Source organism: Pan paniscus, chromosome 9 (assembly GCF_029289425.2).
Source record: "Pan paniscus chromosome 9, NHGRI_mPanPan1-v2.0_pri, whole genome shotgun sequence".
NCBI classification, from domain to species: Eukaryota; Metazoa; Chordata; class Mammalia; order Primates; family Hominidae; genus Pan; species Pan paniscus.
Window position 1 is genome coordinate 22,973,237 of NC_073258.2, and position 17,682 is coordinate 22,990,918.

General features: G+C 43.0%; 1 protein-coding gene across 2 annotated transcripts in view; it reads left to right on the top strand.

Moving 5' to 3' along the window:
* Positions 1 to 817: 817 nt before the first annotated feature.
* The window catches only part of NELL1 (neural EGFL like 1), a 903,683-nt gene continuing 886,818 nt past the window's right edge, over positions 818 to 17,682 (top strand). For both annotated transcript variants that reach the window (XM_003830453.5, XM_003830454.6), the window contains exons 1-2: positions 818 to 1,072; positions 9,250 to 9,378. In XM_003830453.5, the coding sequence (XP_003830501.3) occupies positions 1,018 to 1,072; positions 9,250 to 9,378 (184 nt within the window). In that variant the 5' untranslated portion in view covers positions 818 to 1,017. The remainder of the gene's footprint in view (positions 1,073 to 9,249; positions 9,379 to 17,682) is intronic.

Here is a 17,682-nt window from a genome sequence, read left to right on the forward strand (position 1 = left end):
ACTATGAAAGAAGAGTGGGCTTTTGATAATACCATTAAGAAAATCACGCAAGAAAGAAAAAAAGATGGTTAGGAATTACCCCTATGTGGCAGCATCTGCCCTGCAGAATGAGAAGGTTTGCAAATAGACTTCCCAAACCCCAACCACAGCTCGCTCCGCCTCGAGGACCCCTTTTCTGCACCCCCACCTCAGCGCCCTCTTCCTGCACCCACAAAGAGAGTACTCAGTCATAGGGGTTCAACAGGAGAGAGGAGACAGAAGACAGGCGGTGAGCAGGGACTCAGCCATCATCCCCCTCAGGTCCCTCCCCACCCAGTTGACAGAGCGAATCCCGAGTAATTGTTTTCCGAGGGGGTCCGTGCGCGCTCGGTGGCGCCGCCTCGGTCTGGGTTCCCCCGAGGAAAAATACCCACCCGCGAGGGCTCGGCGGCTTTTCGACTCGGCGGGGATGAACTGTGGCAACTTCGGCAGCCCCCACCGCGGTGCGGAAGTAGAGAGGGCAACATTGGCGACTGCGGCTCGGAGGGGCTGGAGCGCGTGAAGCTGTGGGGGCGCCGTGCGCCTCCCGCTCTCTCGTTTCGGCCGCAGGTCCTGGGACTCCGACTTCGGTGCTCCGGGTGGTAGCGGCTGCGGCGCCCGCAGTCCAGATCCTCGCAGTTCTGCGGGCTAAGGAGGCGAACGGAATCGGCCCCCAGTGGGGAGCGCAACAAGCCACAGTAGCCAAACCCCGCGCTCCTGCCCGGGCTCCCAGGCGAACGCAGCCGCAGCGGGGGCCGGGCCCCGAGCCCCACGCCGCCGCCGCCGCCGCGCCAGCGGTGGGGGGCGGGCTGGGGGCGGGGCGGCCGGGGCTGTCTTCCCGGGCGCATATCCGAGCGCAGCACCCGGCGCTGCCGAGCCACCTCCCCCGCCGCCCGCTAGCAAGTTTGGCGGCTCCAAGCCAGGCGCGCCTCAGGATCCAGGCTCATTTGCTTCCACCTAGCTTCGGTGCCCCCTGCTAGGCGGGGACCCTCGAGAGCGATGCCGATGGATTTGATTTTAGTTGTGTGGTTCTGTGTGTGCACTGCCAGGACAGGTAAGCATGACTGTGGCGGTTAGAGGGATCCGGGAAATGGGGGTGCCCACAGCCCACGGCGGCGTGGGGAGACCTGGAGCCGAGCTTTGCGCTGGTCTGGGGAACGGCGGTAGCGTGGACCGGTTCCTGGGATCTCTTTGCCCTGCTCGGAGTGACAGGGTGAAAAGAGGGACTCACGGGCTTGAAGATGTTCCCGTTGAGTGCCCCTTCTCAGGGGACCCGGCCTCAGGGGCGCAGGAGTGAGGGGCGCGGCCGAGTGGGCGCACCCTCTTGCTGCTAGTAACCGGCTTTCCGTCCCAGGGAGTCGAAACCCGCAGCAGGGCGGGCCCGCGTGCCCCGTGTTCCCCAACTTGTAAGGTGCTGTGGAAACCACTCTCGCCGACCCCCGCCAGGCTGGGAAGGGGTAGCTGCGGGAGTCGCACCCGCAGAGGGAGCGCTTCTGGCTGGCGGGCGCGGCCGGGGCCCGGGAGGGCGCGGTGCGGCGCGGGGAGAGAGCTGCGGGAGAACCCTGGGATCCCGCGATCTCCTCCTGTGCCTTCCTGACTACCCAGGAGAACTCCAGGAGTATTCTGCTCCGCCTGTCTTTGCTCCCAAGGGCTGGGCGAACAATTATCTGAGGGAAATAGAGCAGTGGAGACAATCTGGGAAAATTTTCTCAAGCTCAAACCAGTTTTGTCTTGCCATAATCGCGGGGTTCGGTGTGGGGAGGGGGAGCAAGGATGACGCTTGATTGTCTGAAGTCCCCACTTCGTTCTGCCTCCGGAGACGCAGTTGGGAGGACTCTCAGCGCATCTTCTTCCTTCTGCTTCCACCGGCTCCCTTGCCCAAAATTCCCCTGGGGTTCGGAGACTGGCTTGCAGCCGCCTTCTTCAAAGAGCTAGTAGTAGATGCGGGGAGACTGGGGTGAGGTGAGGTGGGGTGAGATGTAGGAAATTGGCAAAAATAGGGCCTGTCAACTGGGGGGAGTGTCGGAGGTTTGCAATCCTACCCAGCCATCCTCCGTACGCGCTGCACCCCAGAATCTGTGTGGTCATTCCCTTTCCCTTTATTCTCCCCCCTTTACCATCCTTATTTCCTTCTCTAGAGGCGTGGCCTTCTCTCTAGGCCAAAGAGCAAGTTCATCTGGAGAGGGCTAAGAAGGGGCGTCTGCACTTGGTTGGCTCAAAAGTTCCCTCCGCTTGCGCCCAGGCGCCCCTCTTTGGCAGTTAGCCCGCTGGAAGATCTAGCGTCTAGGAGCTTTCAGAGGGCCCTTCCCACTTCCCCAGGACTGAGCAGGCAGCGGCTTTCGTCTGGTTAAGAATGTTGAGTATGGATTCCTCCAGGGACAAAAGAAACCTCCCATCCCGTTCCTTACCTCTATCCGAGCTTCCCAGGCTGCGGAGACGCCAAGGCTCAGTCTAGCTTAGAATAGTTGCTTCTTGAGTTCAGGCCCATCCGGATGGGTTAGTCTTTTAAAACCAGGACACGCTGAAGGAGTGCGCGCACCCCAGGAAGATCAGGACAGGCAAGACTAGTGCAGAGCGTGGGCTACTGGCTCTGAGCGCGAGAGTCTGGTGCTCGTGGACATCTTACAGAGGAACCGCAGACAGGAAGAAGCTAGGTAGGGAGGGGGCAACCCGTTAGTGAGTTCACATCCCTAAGTGCACATCACTACGGAATATGCCTAAATCCTTTGTTCTCATTACTCCTTTGAAAAGTCGCCAAAGTACCCTTATCACGGAATGGAACGTGTTTCAGGGTTCATTGCTTGTGGAAGGGATCTTTAAGAACAGGTATTTTCCCTCTTTCCACTTCCAATCCCCTTTAAATCTTGTAAAAATTTCGTTGTAGGGGAAGATTCATTCATGTCTTTATTCATTCAACAAACGATGTCTTGCTGGGTGCCAGGATTTCTTATGCAAAGAGGAAATGACAGTCCTTGACTTCTAGGAACTTAAAGCTCAGCTGGGAATGTAGATAGAAACTGGCAGGCATTTTAATTTTACAGATTGATGGGGGGGGGTGTGGAGAGGTAGGAGTATAAGTTTGTATTAAGGAAATGTGGAGGAGAAAGAGTTTGAATTAATTCTAGGGAGGAGTGGTGGTCAGGGATTTGAGAGATGTGCCTTCAAGGCTTTCTAGGGAGTTTTCCAGGTGGACAAAGTGGGAAGGCATTCTTGGCAGAGGGAGCAGATTCAGCAAAGGCAGGGAAGCATGGAAGGATCTGACCCACTGGTTGTGGCTGTTGCCTAGGGAGCTTGGGTTCTCAATGTCACTTGGCACTATTTGAACACTAGAGGCCACATATTTCTTCTACACACATTATCGGAAGAATCAGAGAGACGGGGGAATTACCTCTCAATTTGTACACTTAAAGTATCTTGTAGCTTGAGAGGGTATAAGCGGTAGCTTTCTGGAGGCAGCCCTCTGATTCTGTGCAGAAATCACCATTTCCACATCATCCATCCACCCTCTTCTTAGGTAACAAAGGCTGGCTTGTGATTATCAGCATCCAAACAGCTGCGTTGAAAGTTTCTTTGTCAAGTGGGACAATTGTTGTCTGGGCTGTTAACAGTCCTAGATGAAATAAACATGTGGTTCACTTAGTGAGCTGCTCAGATATCACCGGCTTTTAATGGAACTGAGTAGATGATATCAGGCACATTTTAATTAAAGCAAGACTGCAGTGCAGACACAGTTGCATATGAAAAGATCTAATGATAGGTGTCATGAGGAGCTGCTTAAATCTGCCTTGTTCAGAGAACTTGTTTTAGAGTGCAAAGTGGAGTCAAGACGGGAGGTGCCATTCTCCAGTTCTTGTTATTTCTGGTTGAGAAATAATTCAGAGATTTTCAGGTACATCACTAATAATGAAAATTTAGAAGGCTACAATAATAGCAGTAATAACACACTATCTCTATGAGTTTTCACCAATGCTTTGGCAGTGTGAATAATTGAAAACTCAATAATTATTCCCACATTGCTTTCCAGTTTGTTTTGGTCACCAGGGCAGAGGGTGAAGGGAGTACCTACACCTGCAAAGCCCCTACTGACCAAGTGAATGTCTTTTGCTGCCACCTGCTGGAAAGGAGAGAATTTTTTTTTTTTTTTTTTTTTTTTTTGAGATGGAGTTTTGCTCTTGTTGCCCAGGCTGGAGTGCAACGACATGATCTCGGCTCACCACAACCTCTGCCTCCTGGGTTTAAGTGATTCTCCTGCCTCAGCCCCGCCGAGTAGCTGGGATTACAGGCATGCACCACCACGCCTAGCTAATTTTGTATTTTTAGTAGAGACGGAGTTTCTTCATATTGGTCAGGCTGGTCTCGAACTCCTGACCTCAGGTGATCTGCCCGCCTCGGCTTCCCAAAGTGCTGAGATTACAGGTGTGAGCCACTGCCTGGCCAAGAGATTTTCTTTTGGAAGGAACTCTCAGGTGGATCATTAATTATGAATTGAATAATGGAACTGTGAACATGAGCCCCCAGCCTCCAAGGATCGTGGAAAATACTGGCCAGCTTGGAACAGGCATAGAGCATATTCTTCAAGAAAATTGCTTTTGGGGTATTAAGGACCTTCGTAGGTGCCCAGGGGCCCAAACCTGATTAAGTGGTTGTGAAACTCTGTGGTTAAATGCGCTCTTGGAGCATCATTCTAGCATTATTTTAGTCTGCATGGTCCAGAGGAAAACAGCTTCCACCATGGACAATGAGCAGGAGTAAATTTAAAGTCAGGAGTAAATTTAAAGTCAGCCAGACCCAGGAGGATTTGCTGGAAAGCCTATGTCTGGGACCCCAAAGGTGAACTGAGTGGGCTGTGGGCCCGAGCATTCCCTGGGTGGGGGTGAGGAGCAGCCAATAGCAGCAGCAGCAGGTATCTTTGTTAGGGTGGAGTTTCTGAATCCTAGTCAGGCCTCAAGTGCCTCTGTGACATTGACATGCTGCCTTCCAGGTTTTTAAAATATTTCTTCCCCAGGAGCTTTTTATCTTGCTTAATTGTAATTCCCAATTTCAGCCATTTGTAGAGCCGTTATGTCCAAAGTAGAGAACCTTAACTGAGTTTTCTAGGAAAGGGCAGGAGCTCCATGCTTGGACAAGAAGCAGAAACATTAAATTTTTTTTTTTTTAAGAGACCACACTCACACTACATAAGGTTCAAGACAGCCCATGTAAATGCTGCCTTATTAATAGGTTTTCTGATTCCCTAGGCAGTATGCAAAGTGCTATCCTTTACACATCCTGCTATGGGCACGAGGCATTTTCATCTTGGTGGGGACCAATTAAAGGCAGAGAAGAAAACTATCCAGAAGCCTAATTGATTTCTCTTTTTTTGGCTCTGTTTTTATGAGGTGTTTTCATAATAAAAGCAATACACTTACTTAAAGCCAGAGAAGCTCCTTCACTTTTGAGTTGTGGGCAGGGAGTTGGGGAGCGAATATACATTTCATATATGGATTTTACAAGCAAACCCAGGGTGAGAGGCCCTTCTAAGTCTTGGGCATGGAGAAGGGCTGGGAGGAAAGGGGCCATCTGTACCTTTTTTATGATTCCAGTGGAATTGAGGACCAGGGAGCTGGAGTGGTCTGGAGAAGTGGTCTTATTAAAGACAGATGAAACAACCCCCAGCTGGGCACCACCTATGTGCCAGATTGAGCTGTTGAAGTGTGAATATAGTTTCCCTGAGACCTCATGAGTCTGGTGTAACAGGTACCAGTATATTTTTACACACAGTAACCCAAAACATGAAATTTCCTATAGCAGAAGATATGAAGCCACCCGTGTTATCGCTGATATGGAGAACTAGAGTTCTGAAGTCTCTGCTTCAGCAATCCCTTCAGGGAGGCAGGTATTAAGATTCCTATTTTATGGATGAGGAAACTGAGGCTTGATAAATGAATGCTTTTCTTAAGGGCACAGGGTTAGTAGAGGGAAGAGACTGGACTGAAACTGGCTCTCAGTTTAGTGTTGTTTCCACAATACTTTCTGGATTGAGGGTACTGTGTTCTCATTTGGGGGTGGAGATTCAAGGATACCATTAGGGTGTTCTGCTAGTTCTACAGAGTTTGTTTGGGTGTTTGAAGCCTTGCCCAATTAATTGCAGGGCTCTTAGTCTGGGAGATTTGAGCGTCTTAAGGATGCCATCATAGAAGGTCTTTAGTCCCTGCATCGGTCAATATTGTCATAATAATTTTGTATAACAAATAACCCCAAACTCAGTGGCTTGAAGGAAACCATTGATTTTGGTTCACATATCTGTAAATTGTGTTGGCTTTTCTAGGCTGCATTTGGCTGGGCTTGGTTTCAAACTCAGGTAGGCTGCCCGCTCCACATGTCTAGGTCTCCTTGGACCAGTGGACCAGCAGGGACATGTTCTTATCATGATGTGGAAGTAGACGAGAACAAACCCCACTGCACAAGCATATTCAAGTCGCTGCCTGAATAATGTTACTAACATCCCAATGGCCAAAACAAGTTACATGGCTGGCCTCAAAATCAAGAGATGGGGAGGTTTACTCCCATTGTAGTGGAAGGAACTGCAAAGCCACTCAGTAAAGGCTGTGGATATGAGAGGGGTAAAGATTTAAGGCCAATGTTCAGTCAACCACTGTCCTTTTAGAAAGTTTCCTGGGCTTGCATGTCATCCGTCATCTCATACTATCCCCAGATATGCATATTGCTCAGAGGTCATTGCACCCAAAGTATTGATCATGCATCAACTCATTAGATAATCAGGTCTTAAGTTGAGAGCCTGCCTGCCATCTGTCCAGGCCTGTGAAAGGCACTTGGGCAACAGGGGTGCTTCCTTCTTCTTGCGTCTGGTGAAGGGCACATTCCCCAGACCACATTCCAAATTCCTGGCCAGAGAAACACCAACTTGGAGGTCCCCTGAAATTTAATTTCTGCCTTTAAACATAAACCTTAGAACCCTCCAATTATATCTCAGAATTAGAATAACATCCAAGCTCCTTTTGGGTCACAGGGCTTATATATGATCTGGCCCTACTCTCTCTCCCCCTTTGGCCTCTCTTCTTTTTTCTTTTCTTTTCTTTTTTTTTTTTTGATACAGAGTTTCACTCTGGCACCCAGGCTGGAGTGCAGTGGTGCTGCAGGATCTGCTTCCTGGGTGCAGGCGATCCTCCTAAGTAACTGGGACCATAGGTGTATGCCACCATGCCCGGCTAATTTTTTGATCTTTTTGTAGAGACATGGTCTCCCTATGTTGCCCAGGCTGGCCTCAAACTCCTGAGCTCAAACAATCCTCCTGCCTCAGCCTCCAAAAGTGTTAAAATTATAGGTGTGAGCCACCGTGCCTGGTTGGCCTCATTTTCTACTTCTCTACCCCTGGCCCATTCAGTTTCTGCCATGCTAGCCTTTTTTCTGTTCTTAGGACACTCCCAGTTTGTTCCTCGTTTGCATGCACCCTTCTCTGCATGTGGAAAGCTTCCTCCCATCTTGCCTTTTCTAGTCATTCAAGTTTCAGCTCGAAAGAACCTTTTCAACCCCCCTTTCTAAAGTAGGACCCCCCCATCCAAGTTGCTTTCTATCCCATTACTCTATTTTCTTCATGGCGTTTATTGCCATCTCAGATTATCTTATTCATTTGTTTATTTTTTGCCCTCCCCCAACCTAACCCACAGGAATGCGAGCTCCATGTGTGTGCTATATAGTAAGCACTCAGTAATACCTGTTGAAAAAGTTAAGAAATGAATGAATGCAGAGTGAATGGAAGGAAGACATCTTTGGGTCAACCGGAAGGGGAAAACTTAAATCTTCAGTTCAGGGAACAAGGGGAAGTCTGATAGAAACTGAGAAGGCAGTTATAGACATTTTGTCTGCCTTGGCAATAACCGGTTTCAGCTCTAAAGAGGCCTTCCTGACCAACCGTCTGTTGACGGAAGCCTAGCAGGTCCTGTTTCCTAACAGGAAAAGAGTAAGGAAAGAGTAGATTTCCTTCTCCAAGGCTGTAGGACCAGGGGTTAAGGTGGGAGGACAGGTGAGGTGGTGATAGCTTATGATGTCCCGTGAACATTCACGCAGTGGGTGCAAGCCCTCCAAATCTTGTCTCAGTGACTGCATTACCATCAGATGAGAGTTGGCAGCTGTTGCTGATTAAAACATTTCCAACAGCACAGTCAAAATTGCACTATTGAGATGATACGTGTAGATAGACACAGCCTTTATGAATGGCTTAAACACAGCCCCTTAGAGTGATCAGCAGCCTTATTAATACATATAGTTGGAAATCACTTTGCAATCATGAATGAATCATTGCTCAGAGCACCCCATGGGTGACAGGCATCTTTAGGGATTTGTCTTTCTCAAACAAGGGAAGAGGAGGCTCAGGGCTGTATTTCTCTGCATTAAGGTTCTCTAAGAAGAGTTATCAGGGTATCTGGCTTTCCATCCAGAAATCCCTTTGGATGGAAATATATATCCATTATTGCAGGGATTCTCCTTCCTGGCCAGTCCCTCTGCCACCCTTCTTCAACAGGGACAGGGTCCTTTTCCACTTTTTTCCTCCTTAGCACAGGTGATTGTGCCTGATTAATTAGGGAACACTTTGTGGAGGTGTTTACTGGTGGTGGTGGGTCAGATTTTGCTACTGCATCTGTCTCTGAGGCAGGTGGATCAGGGCCACAATCTTGTATCTGCAGTCAACACCTCTATAAAGCTTGGAAACCCAGTTTCTTCATAACTCACCTGACAGCAAAACCTATCCTGAGTTGAACTCATTTCATGGCAAGACTTGATCTAAACTGATATCAACCTATTTATAATCTTTATTTATGCCAATTAGAGAAGTATGTCATACTTTTTGCTTCAGAAATGTTGTATTTGATTATGGGGTTCTGAGTTAGACTTTGCTAAAAATGTTACATAAAATGTAGTATATAGGCCATATTACCTTTCTAACACATGGCACCTTCTGAATTCTGAACTATATTTAACCCCAGGAGTTTTGGATAAGAAATTATCAATCCATAATTGGGGGTGGGGTTGGGGGAAGGAACAAAGTAACTACAGTATTAGCGGGGTAAGGGAGCAAAGATTTGCTTTTCTTTTCCCTCCATAGACAAAGACTCTCCAAGCACTCATCATTGGCTTCCTTGTATTCCCTGCCACTCCCCGACTCTGTAACCTCTGCTCTATAATGCTAACAGTCTGCATTTTAAGCCCAAACAACTCTTTGTTCCTTTCCAGTGGTGGGCTTTGGGATGGACCCTGACCTTCAGATGGATATCATCACCGAGCTTGACCTTGTGAACACCACTCTTGGAGTTGCTCAGGTGTCTGGAATGCACAATGCCAGCAAAGCATTTTTATTTCAAGGTAAAGGCGCCTCCTTTCTTGCATGGTGGCAGAGGTTGGGGAGGAGGGTCTGTCTGGGGAGTGCTCATTTGTTGTGTGTTTGTCTGGAGATCGCCTTTGCTATTTCTCTTGTGTTCCTGTCCTGAGTGTTTAGATATGCAGGGGGTATTGTTCTGAGGGCAGGAGGGAGGCATTAGAGATCATGGTGGTGAAATATGTGGTTTGGCAGTGAAATATTTCCTTGATTTTGGTGAGGATCTAAAGTGGGATGAATTATAACATACTTGAAAGCCATTGACCAGCTATATTATTGTTACAGGACATTTCTCTAGCTGTTATCAATATCTTTGCCTGTACTTATACCTATACCTATATTTACATCTTTCATCTAGTGGATAGGCCATAAGAACAGAGGAAAACTTATGGCTGCATTCTCCTTGAGGTAGAGCTTACTCAGTTCTGCCCATTATAAGCTGGACCACAATTCATTAAATGATTCAGCAAGCATTTATAGAGAAAACATGGTGTGGTTCTTAGAAGCATGGTGTTTCTCACAATTTTGGAGGCTGTGAAGTCCAAGAATAAGGCATCAGCAGATTTGGTACTTAGTGGGGGCTGGCTCTGTCTGCTTCCAAGATGATGCCTTGTTACTCTGTCCTCTGGAATGCTGTGTCCTCAAATGGTGGAAGGGATGGAAAGGCAGAAAAATAACTAGCTAGTTTCCTTTCTAAAGACACTAATCCATTCACGAGGGCAAAGACCTCATAATTTAATCACTGCCTAAAGGCCCCACCTCTTAATGCACTAGGGATTAAGTTTTAATGTGAATTTTGGTGGGACACAGATATTCGAATCAGCAAAGTGATAGGTCAACAGATACTTAAAAAATGGACAAAAAGCCTGGTATAGGAAGGGGTGGGGTCTCACAGCATTCTGAATAGAGGAAATAGTATGCATAAAGGTAAGGCAAAAGCCAACAAAAAGACTTTCCCACGGCGGAAGGGTGGTGAATGTCTAGAGGGGTAGACAGGGACTAGGTTACATGGGACCCTGTTGTCAGAGCTGATATTCTGCTGATACGTGTGGGTTTGGGTGTACTGATGATTGATTTATGGTCAGTGTCCATTTTGATAGGTGGGATGCCATGTACTTTTTGTTACCTGTTTTAAGTATTACTCTTGCCCATAGGCCAGTTAACAGCTTTGTGCTTTACTCTCAGAGAAGTGGGGCCTTTGTAGAGGTTTAAACAGGGAAATGAACTGACCAGATACCATAGTAAGGCAGCCTGGATATTCCTCTACGAAAATGTCTGGCAGGGTTCTTTTAACTCAGCCTTTTATGATGATAACAAAAGGATTATTTTAGCATGGCTGAACCAACACAATAGAATGAGATTTACATATTTACAGTGCAGATAACTTAAGACTTGTTAATGATATGTAGCAAATCTAGAGTTATTATGTAATTATATGTAACAAGACTATGGACATACTAATTTTCACTTACTCCTTACTAATGAATTGGTGAAGTATGTAAGCTGGGCATGGTTAAAAGGGTAGACTGAATTACTTTGTTTTTGCATTGTGCTATATCTGCCCAGTCACTGTTGAGAGTCCATACCTTTCTTGATCTGAGTCTTAATCCATCATAGCAACAACTCATGCTGATGCTTTATAAACAAAGTTGCTATGGAAACCTGGCTGGTCTGTAAGCTTCAAGAGGGCAGGAGTCCTGCTGATCTAGATACTCCTAGATCCTCAGGGCCAACTACTGTGCATGAAACACAGTAGGTGATCAATAAACATTTTGAATGGAATTAAAATTTCTTTTGTACTATGTACCTTATAAAAAGCTTACTGCTTGCTTTAGTCACTACTATTCATTCCACAAGTGTAGGTCCCCTGGTCTGGAACTCTACTTTCTAATCTGTGTATTCTCTGTTTTGGCAACCATCTCTGTGTTGTCTGCCCAGCTACAACAACTGGGAGGGATCTTCAGCTTCTTTGGTGGGAAGAGTAACTTTTTTTATGGAACTTTGACAGAGAAGGCCCTTTCTCTTATATCCCCTGTGATTATATTCGGCTCACCTAGAAATTCAGGATAATCTCCCCCATCTCAATATCAGTAACTTAATCACATCTGCAAATCCCTTCTGTCATGTAAGGTAACATAATCATAGATTCTGTCAATTAGCACCTGGACATTTTTGGGGAGCCATTATTTTGTTTGCCACAAAGTCTGCCCTCTAGATCCCAAAGATTCATGTCTGTCCCACATGCAAAATACATTCACCCCATCGCAGTATCTCAAAAAGTCTTAATCCATCATAGCAACAACTCAAAGATTGAAATCTCCCTTAATCTCAGCTGAAAAATTCTACATCTCATTAAGTAATCTAAATCAGATATGAGTGAGACAGTTGGTATAATCCATTTTGGGGGAAAAATTTCTCTCTATTGTGGTCTTATGAAACTGGAAAACAGGTAATCTGCTTCCAAAATACAATGGCGGGACAGGCATAAGATACCAGTTATAGATATTTCTGTTCCAAAGGAAGGAAATGGAAAGAAGAAAGGAGTCACTGGTCCCAGACAATTGTGAAATTCAGCAGTGCAAACTCCGTTGGGTTCAAGTCTTAGAAATAATCCTCTTTGGTTTTGGCTCTGTCTTCTGGCTTGTGGCTCATTCCTCTGAGACATCGTTCATTTTTTATGAAGGATAGCATTTGTTTGCAGTTGAGTAGTTTTATCAGCTTGTTTCCTGCCTGTAAAGTTTTGGTGGTTTGTCAGACATCTTTCATTGTGTCCTCTCTCAGTCTTCTTCAGTCCAAATTGGCAGGGTTTCTGTTGGTATAGTATTCTCAAGAACCTTGAAGGTCTCCTGTCCACTAGACAAGCAGCTTATCCACAGATCTGTCCTAGATAATGCTGTCTCTATTCCTGACTACTACTGAGATGGCTGAAGGGAATCCATGATTCACATACTGATCTCTACAAAGAGGCCTCTAGGTGATTGACTATTTTGATCTTTTGATCCTTCCAAGGCACTCTCAAAAAGTTGTTTAGCCACAACGTGACTCTAGAGCAGGCTTTCCTGATAGTGTGTCTCCTTTTATTGTGTTTTGCAATCTGGATAGGCTGAGAACTCCCTGAATTATCAAGTCCTGACTCCTTTTTGCTTAACAGCTCTTCTCTCAATCCCTTACTTTTCTCTCACATTTTGCCATAAATAGCAAGAAGAAATCAGACTGCAACTTCAACACTTTGCTTGGAAATCTCCTCACCTAAATATCCAAGTTTATTTTACTTTCCACATAACTACAGGACAAAATGCAGATAAGCTTTCTGGCATCATGTAACAAGGATCCTCCATCTTTGGGTATTCATTCAATAATATGTCCGTCATTTCCTTTTATGCCTTTGCTGGGACCACTTTTAACATCTATATTTATTTTTAACTCCCTGTTGAAGGCAACTGGCCTTTTCTACCAAGCTCCTTAAAAATTTTCCAGGCTCTACCTATTACCCAATGCCAAAGCCTCTTCTACATTTTTAGGTATTTGTTACAGCAGCACCCCACTTCCAGTTACCTAAAGTTTGCATTGGTTTCTTACTGGTGCTATAACAAATTTCTACAAATTTAGTGACTTAAAATAAATTTATTATCTTATACTTCTAGAGGTCATAAGTTCAAAAAAGAGATTTATGGGGCTAAAACCAAGGTGTTAGTAGGGCTGTGTTCTTTCTGGAAGCTCTACTGAATATTCATTCAGTTCATTGCCTGTTGCAGCTTCCAGAAATTGCCCCATTCCTTGGCTCACGGCTGCATCAGTCCAAGGTCGACTTCTGTTGTCACATTTCCTTCTCTTTGATTCTGTCATCATATTGTCTTCTCTGATATTGACCTTCTGCCTTCCATTTTCCCTTATAAGAAATCTTGTGATTATGTTGGAACCACCCAGGTAATCTAAGTATTCTCATCTCAAGATTCATAATTTAATCACATCTGCAAAATCTTTTTTTGCCATATAAGATGACATATTAACAGGTTCTGGGGATTAAAATATGAATATCTTTTGGGGCCCATTATTCTATCATAGAATGGCTAAGCATTGTTGGGCATAAATATGAACATAATGATGTTTCCTGAGTACTACAATTAAATCTTCCTTTTTCTAGTGCAGTATGGTCCAATCGAAATGTATTGTGAGCTGCATCTTTAATTGTAACATCTGTAAGAGCCACATTAAAAAAGTAAAAAGAAACAGATAAAAGTAATTATATATTTTATTTAACCCAACATATAAAAAATATTATTTCAACGTATGGTCAACCCAAAAATATATTAATAAGATATTTTACTTTTTTTAAAAAACAAAGCCTTCAAAATTAATTGGTATTTTACACTTAAAACACGTTCTGATTTGCATGCTAAATTTTTAATCTGTAGTAATTGATATGTATGTTGATTTCATAAAATTTAAAGTTAAAAAAGTGGATTCATCAAATTATTCTGTACAGACAATTATTAGATTAAAAAATTAAACAGCTTTCTTGAGGTATAATTATATTATAATAAACTGTGTATTCAAAATATACAACTTGGTAATTTTAATATACAAATACACCTGTGCAGCCATCATCACAATCATGAAAAATGAACATAGTTATCATCCAAAAAGTTTACCTTTTTTCTTTTATAATTCCTCCCACTTACCTCTCCCAACCTCCACTTCTAGGCAATTATTGATCTGCTTTCTGTCACTATACACTAATTTGCATTTTCTAGAATTTTATACAAATAGAATCATACAATATGTGCTTTTTTGGTCTGGATTCTTTTACTCATTATGGGTATTTTGAGATTTATACATATTGCAGCATGTAAAGTGCTTTTCTTACAGGCAATATATAGTTGGAGGCTAACTTTTTATTTAAACCAATAAAATAATTTGTGTTTTTTCATCAGCGTATTTAGACTACTTACATTTAATGTGATTATTGACATGATTATATTTAAATCTATCTTCTCGTGATTTGTTTCGTACCTGTTCCATGTATTCTTTGTTCCCTTTCCCCTCTTTATGTCTTCTTTTGGATTAATTGAATATTTTTTACAATTTTGTTTTATCTTCTTTGTTGGCTTATTAGCTATAACTCTTTGTTTTGCTATTTAGTTTATAAACTCCTGACTACGTTGTTATTTTTATTTAATGAGTCAATTATCTTTTAAGCAGATTTAGATAATAAAATCAATTATACGTTTAACTCATGTAGTTTCTTTTTTTCCCCAACTTTTGTTTTAGGTTCAGGGGGTACCTGTCCAGATTTGTTCTATGGGTAAATTATGTGTTGCTGAGGTTTGGTATACAAACGATCCCATCACCCAGGTAGTGAGCATAATTCCCTATAGGTAGTGTTTCAGCCCACAAACTCCCTCCCACTCTACCACTCAAAGTAGTCCCCAGTGTCTATTTTTCCCATCTGTGTCTGTGCTCTTGCCGTTTCTGTTTTCTGTGTTCTTCGTTCTTTTGTGTAACTTTATATTTCCACCCGATATTATTTGCGTCCTGCCTGAAGGACTTTCTTTAACATTTAACATTTCTTTCTTCACTAATATTTCTTATAGTGCAGGTCTGCTGGTGATGAATTCTTTTAGATTTTGTACATCTGCAAAAGTCTTTATTTTGCTTTTATTTTTGAAATATATCTTTGCTAAGTATAAAATTCTGTGTCGACAGGTTTTTGTCCCCATTCTTTAAAGATGTCTTTTCACTTACATTGTTTCCAACAAGAAGTCTGTTGTTATTATATTTTTGTCCCTCTGGAGACAAGTATTTTTCCCTGCTTTTAAGACTTTCTCTTTATCACTGATTTTGAGCTATTTTATTATGATGTCCCTGGTGTGGTTTTTGTCGTGTTTCTTGCATATGAGATCTGTTGAACTTGGGAAAAATTTGGCCATTATGTCTTCAAATATTTTTTCTCTTCGTTCTTTTTTTTTTTTTTTCTGTAGTGACTACAATTACATGTATATATTTGACTGCTTAAAGTTGTTCCATAACTAATTGATATTACATTTATTTAAAGTATTTACTAAGTCCAGGTATGGAGACTCACACCTGTAATCCCAATACTTTGGGAGGTTTGAGGCAGGAGGATTGCTTGAGCCCAGGAATTCAAGACCAGCCTGGGCAACATAGTGAGACCCTCATCTCTACAAAAAAAGCACAAAAATTATTTAAAAAAGACTAACAATTAAATTAAAAAAATTTAAACATTATTCCTTTTTCTCTCTGTGTATAATTTTTGATCATTTCCATTGTTATGCCTTCAAGGTTACTAAACTTCTGTATAATCTGTCATTAGTATCACTTAGTGTATTTTTTACCTCATATATTGTAGCTTTAACTCTGTAAGTTCAGTTTGACTGTGTGAAAAATCTTCCATGTCTCTACCTAACTCTTTGAATATATGAATACAGTTCTAATAACTGTTTTAATGTTGTTAATCAAAAATTCTAATAATTGTATCAGTGCTGGGCCAATTTTGATTGACTGATTTTTCTCCTCATTACTTCTTCCTTGCATGCCTCTTAATTTTTGATTAATGGCCAGTCATTGTGAATTTTACCGTCTTTGGTACTGAGCTTTTGTGTATTTTTATAAATACCTTTGAGTTTTGTTCTAGTTACTGGGAAACAATTCAATTCTTTTAGATCCTACTTTAAAGGTTTGTTAGATGGGCCCAGAGAAGTGCTAGTGCTAGTAGTTAGGGTGGAACTAATTATTTACCATCACTGAGGCAAGATCCTTCAGCGTACTCTACCCAGTGACTCATAAGTCGTGGGATTTTCCAGTTTGACTGGTGGAAATAGGTACTATTTCTGGCCCTTGTGTATGCTGGATACTGTTGCCTTTTGGGTGGGTCTTTCCTGTCCTTGGGTAATTTTCTAACATGCATGCACAGGTCAGTACTCAGCTGAATACTGATTTTGGGTAGATCTGTATTTCTGTCTTTGTGCTGCTATCTTCTCTTGTGTATACTGTCCTGTGAAATCTAGGTGCCTTGGTCTCCCCAGACTCTCAGCTTTCTCTCCTCAACTCAAGGAGATTGCCTGAGTTCTGCCTTCCTATGCTATGCCTGGAAACTCCCTCAGAGCAGTAAGCTATGGTAATTATAGGGCTCATCTCTTTTGTATCCCGTCTCTGAAGGATCACTGCCCTTCATTGACTGATGGCTAGTGTCTTGAAAACTGTAGTTTCATCAAATATTCACTATAAATCTAAATTAAAATTAATTAAAATTATGCAAAATTGAAAATTCATTTCCTCAGCCACACTAGCCATATTTCATGTGCTCAATTGCTTTATGTGGCTAGGGGTTACCATATTAGACAGTACAGATCTGGAGATGCTCAGAAATTTTACTGTTTCACCACAGCTCTGTTAATATAGGCAGACTTCAAAAATCCTGTATTTTAAGGTTAATGTATGATAGCAACTATCAAGCTACTTAAGCTCTCCATCTCAAAGTACTTCCATTTACTCACTGATAAGGTGGGGGTAATAATAGTGCCTACTATATATGGTTGTAGTGAGGGTGAAATAATACATACAAAGTGCTCGAACAGTACTTGGTGGTGAGTTAAACTTGAGTCTATACATTTTAAAGTAATAGGGTATAGCTTTGGCTTTTTTCCCCTCATGTGTATCATCTGCCTTATGTGTAATTGATGTCAGATTTTAACCCAGAAGTAGATTAGGATAGTGGAAAAAGCAGAAGACTGGGGAAGGGCAGAAGATTAAAATCAGCATTTTTTGTTTTAATTTATTTCTTCCTCACTACTATGATATAAAATAGGTACTATTATTACCCCCTTTTATCAATGAGTAAATGGAAGTATTTTGAGGCAGTATTTAAGGGTGACAGTGGATATGTCTCTTAATGTATTCAAGCCTCAGTTTCCTTGTCTGGAAATGGGACGAATAAAAAGACTGATAAGAATTCAATGACTACGTATGGGAAAGCACTTCAAAAGTGCAAAGTGTAAAAAAAAAAAAACAGTTCATTATTCTTTCCTTCATTTATTTTTATTTCTCCTAATATTTCACCATCTGATGTCCAGCTGTGAATTGTGTGTTCAGAGAATGAAAACCTTCATTTCAATGCTAGCCTATTAATAATATTGATACATTTAAATAGAAACCTCACTTAACTGGGGACATTTCTACAGTACCAACTGCAAAGCCTGGTAGCATTTATTTTGGGGCTAGCCAGCTTTTGAGTTATCTTTGTTACTGCTGTCTTTGTAGAGCACAAAGAA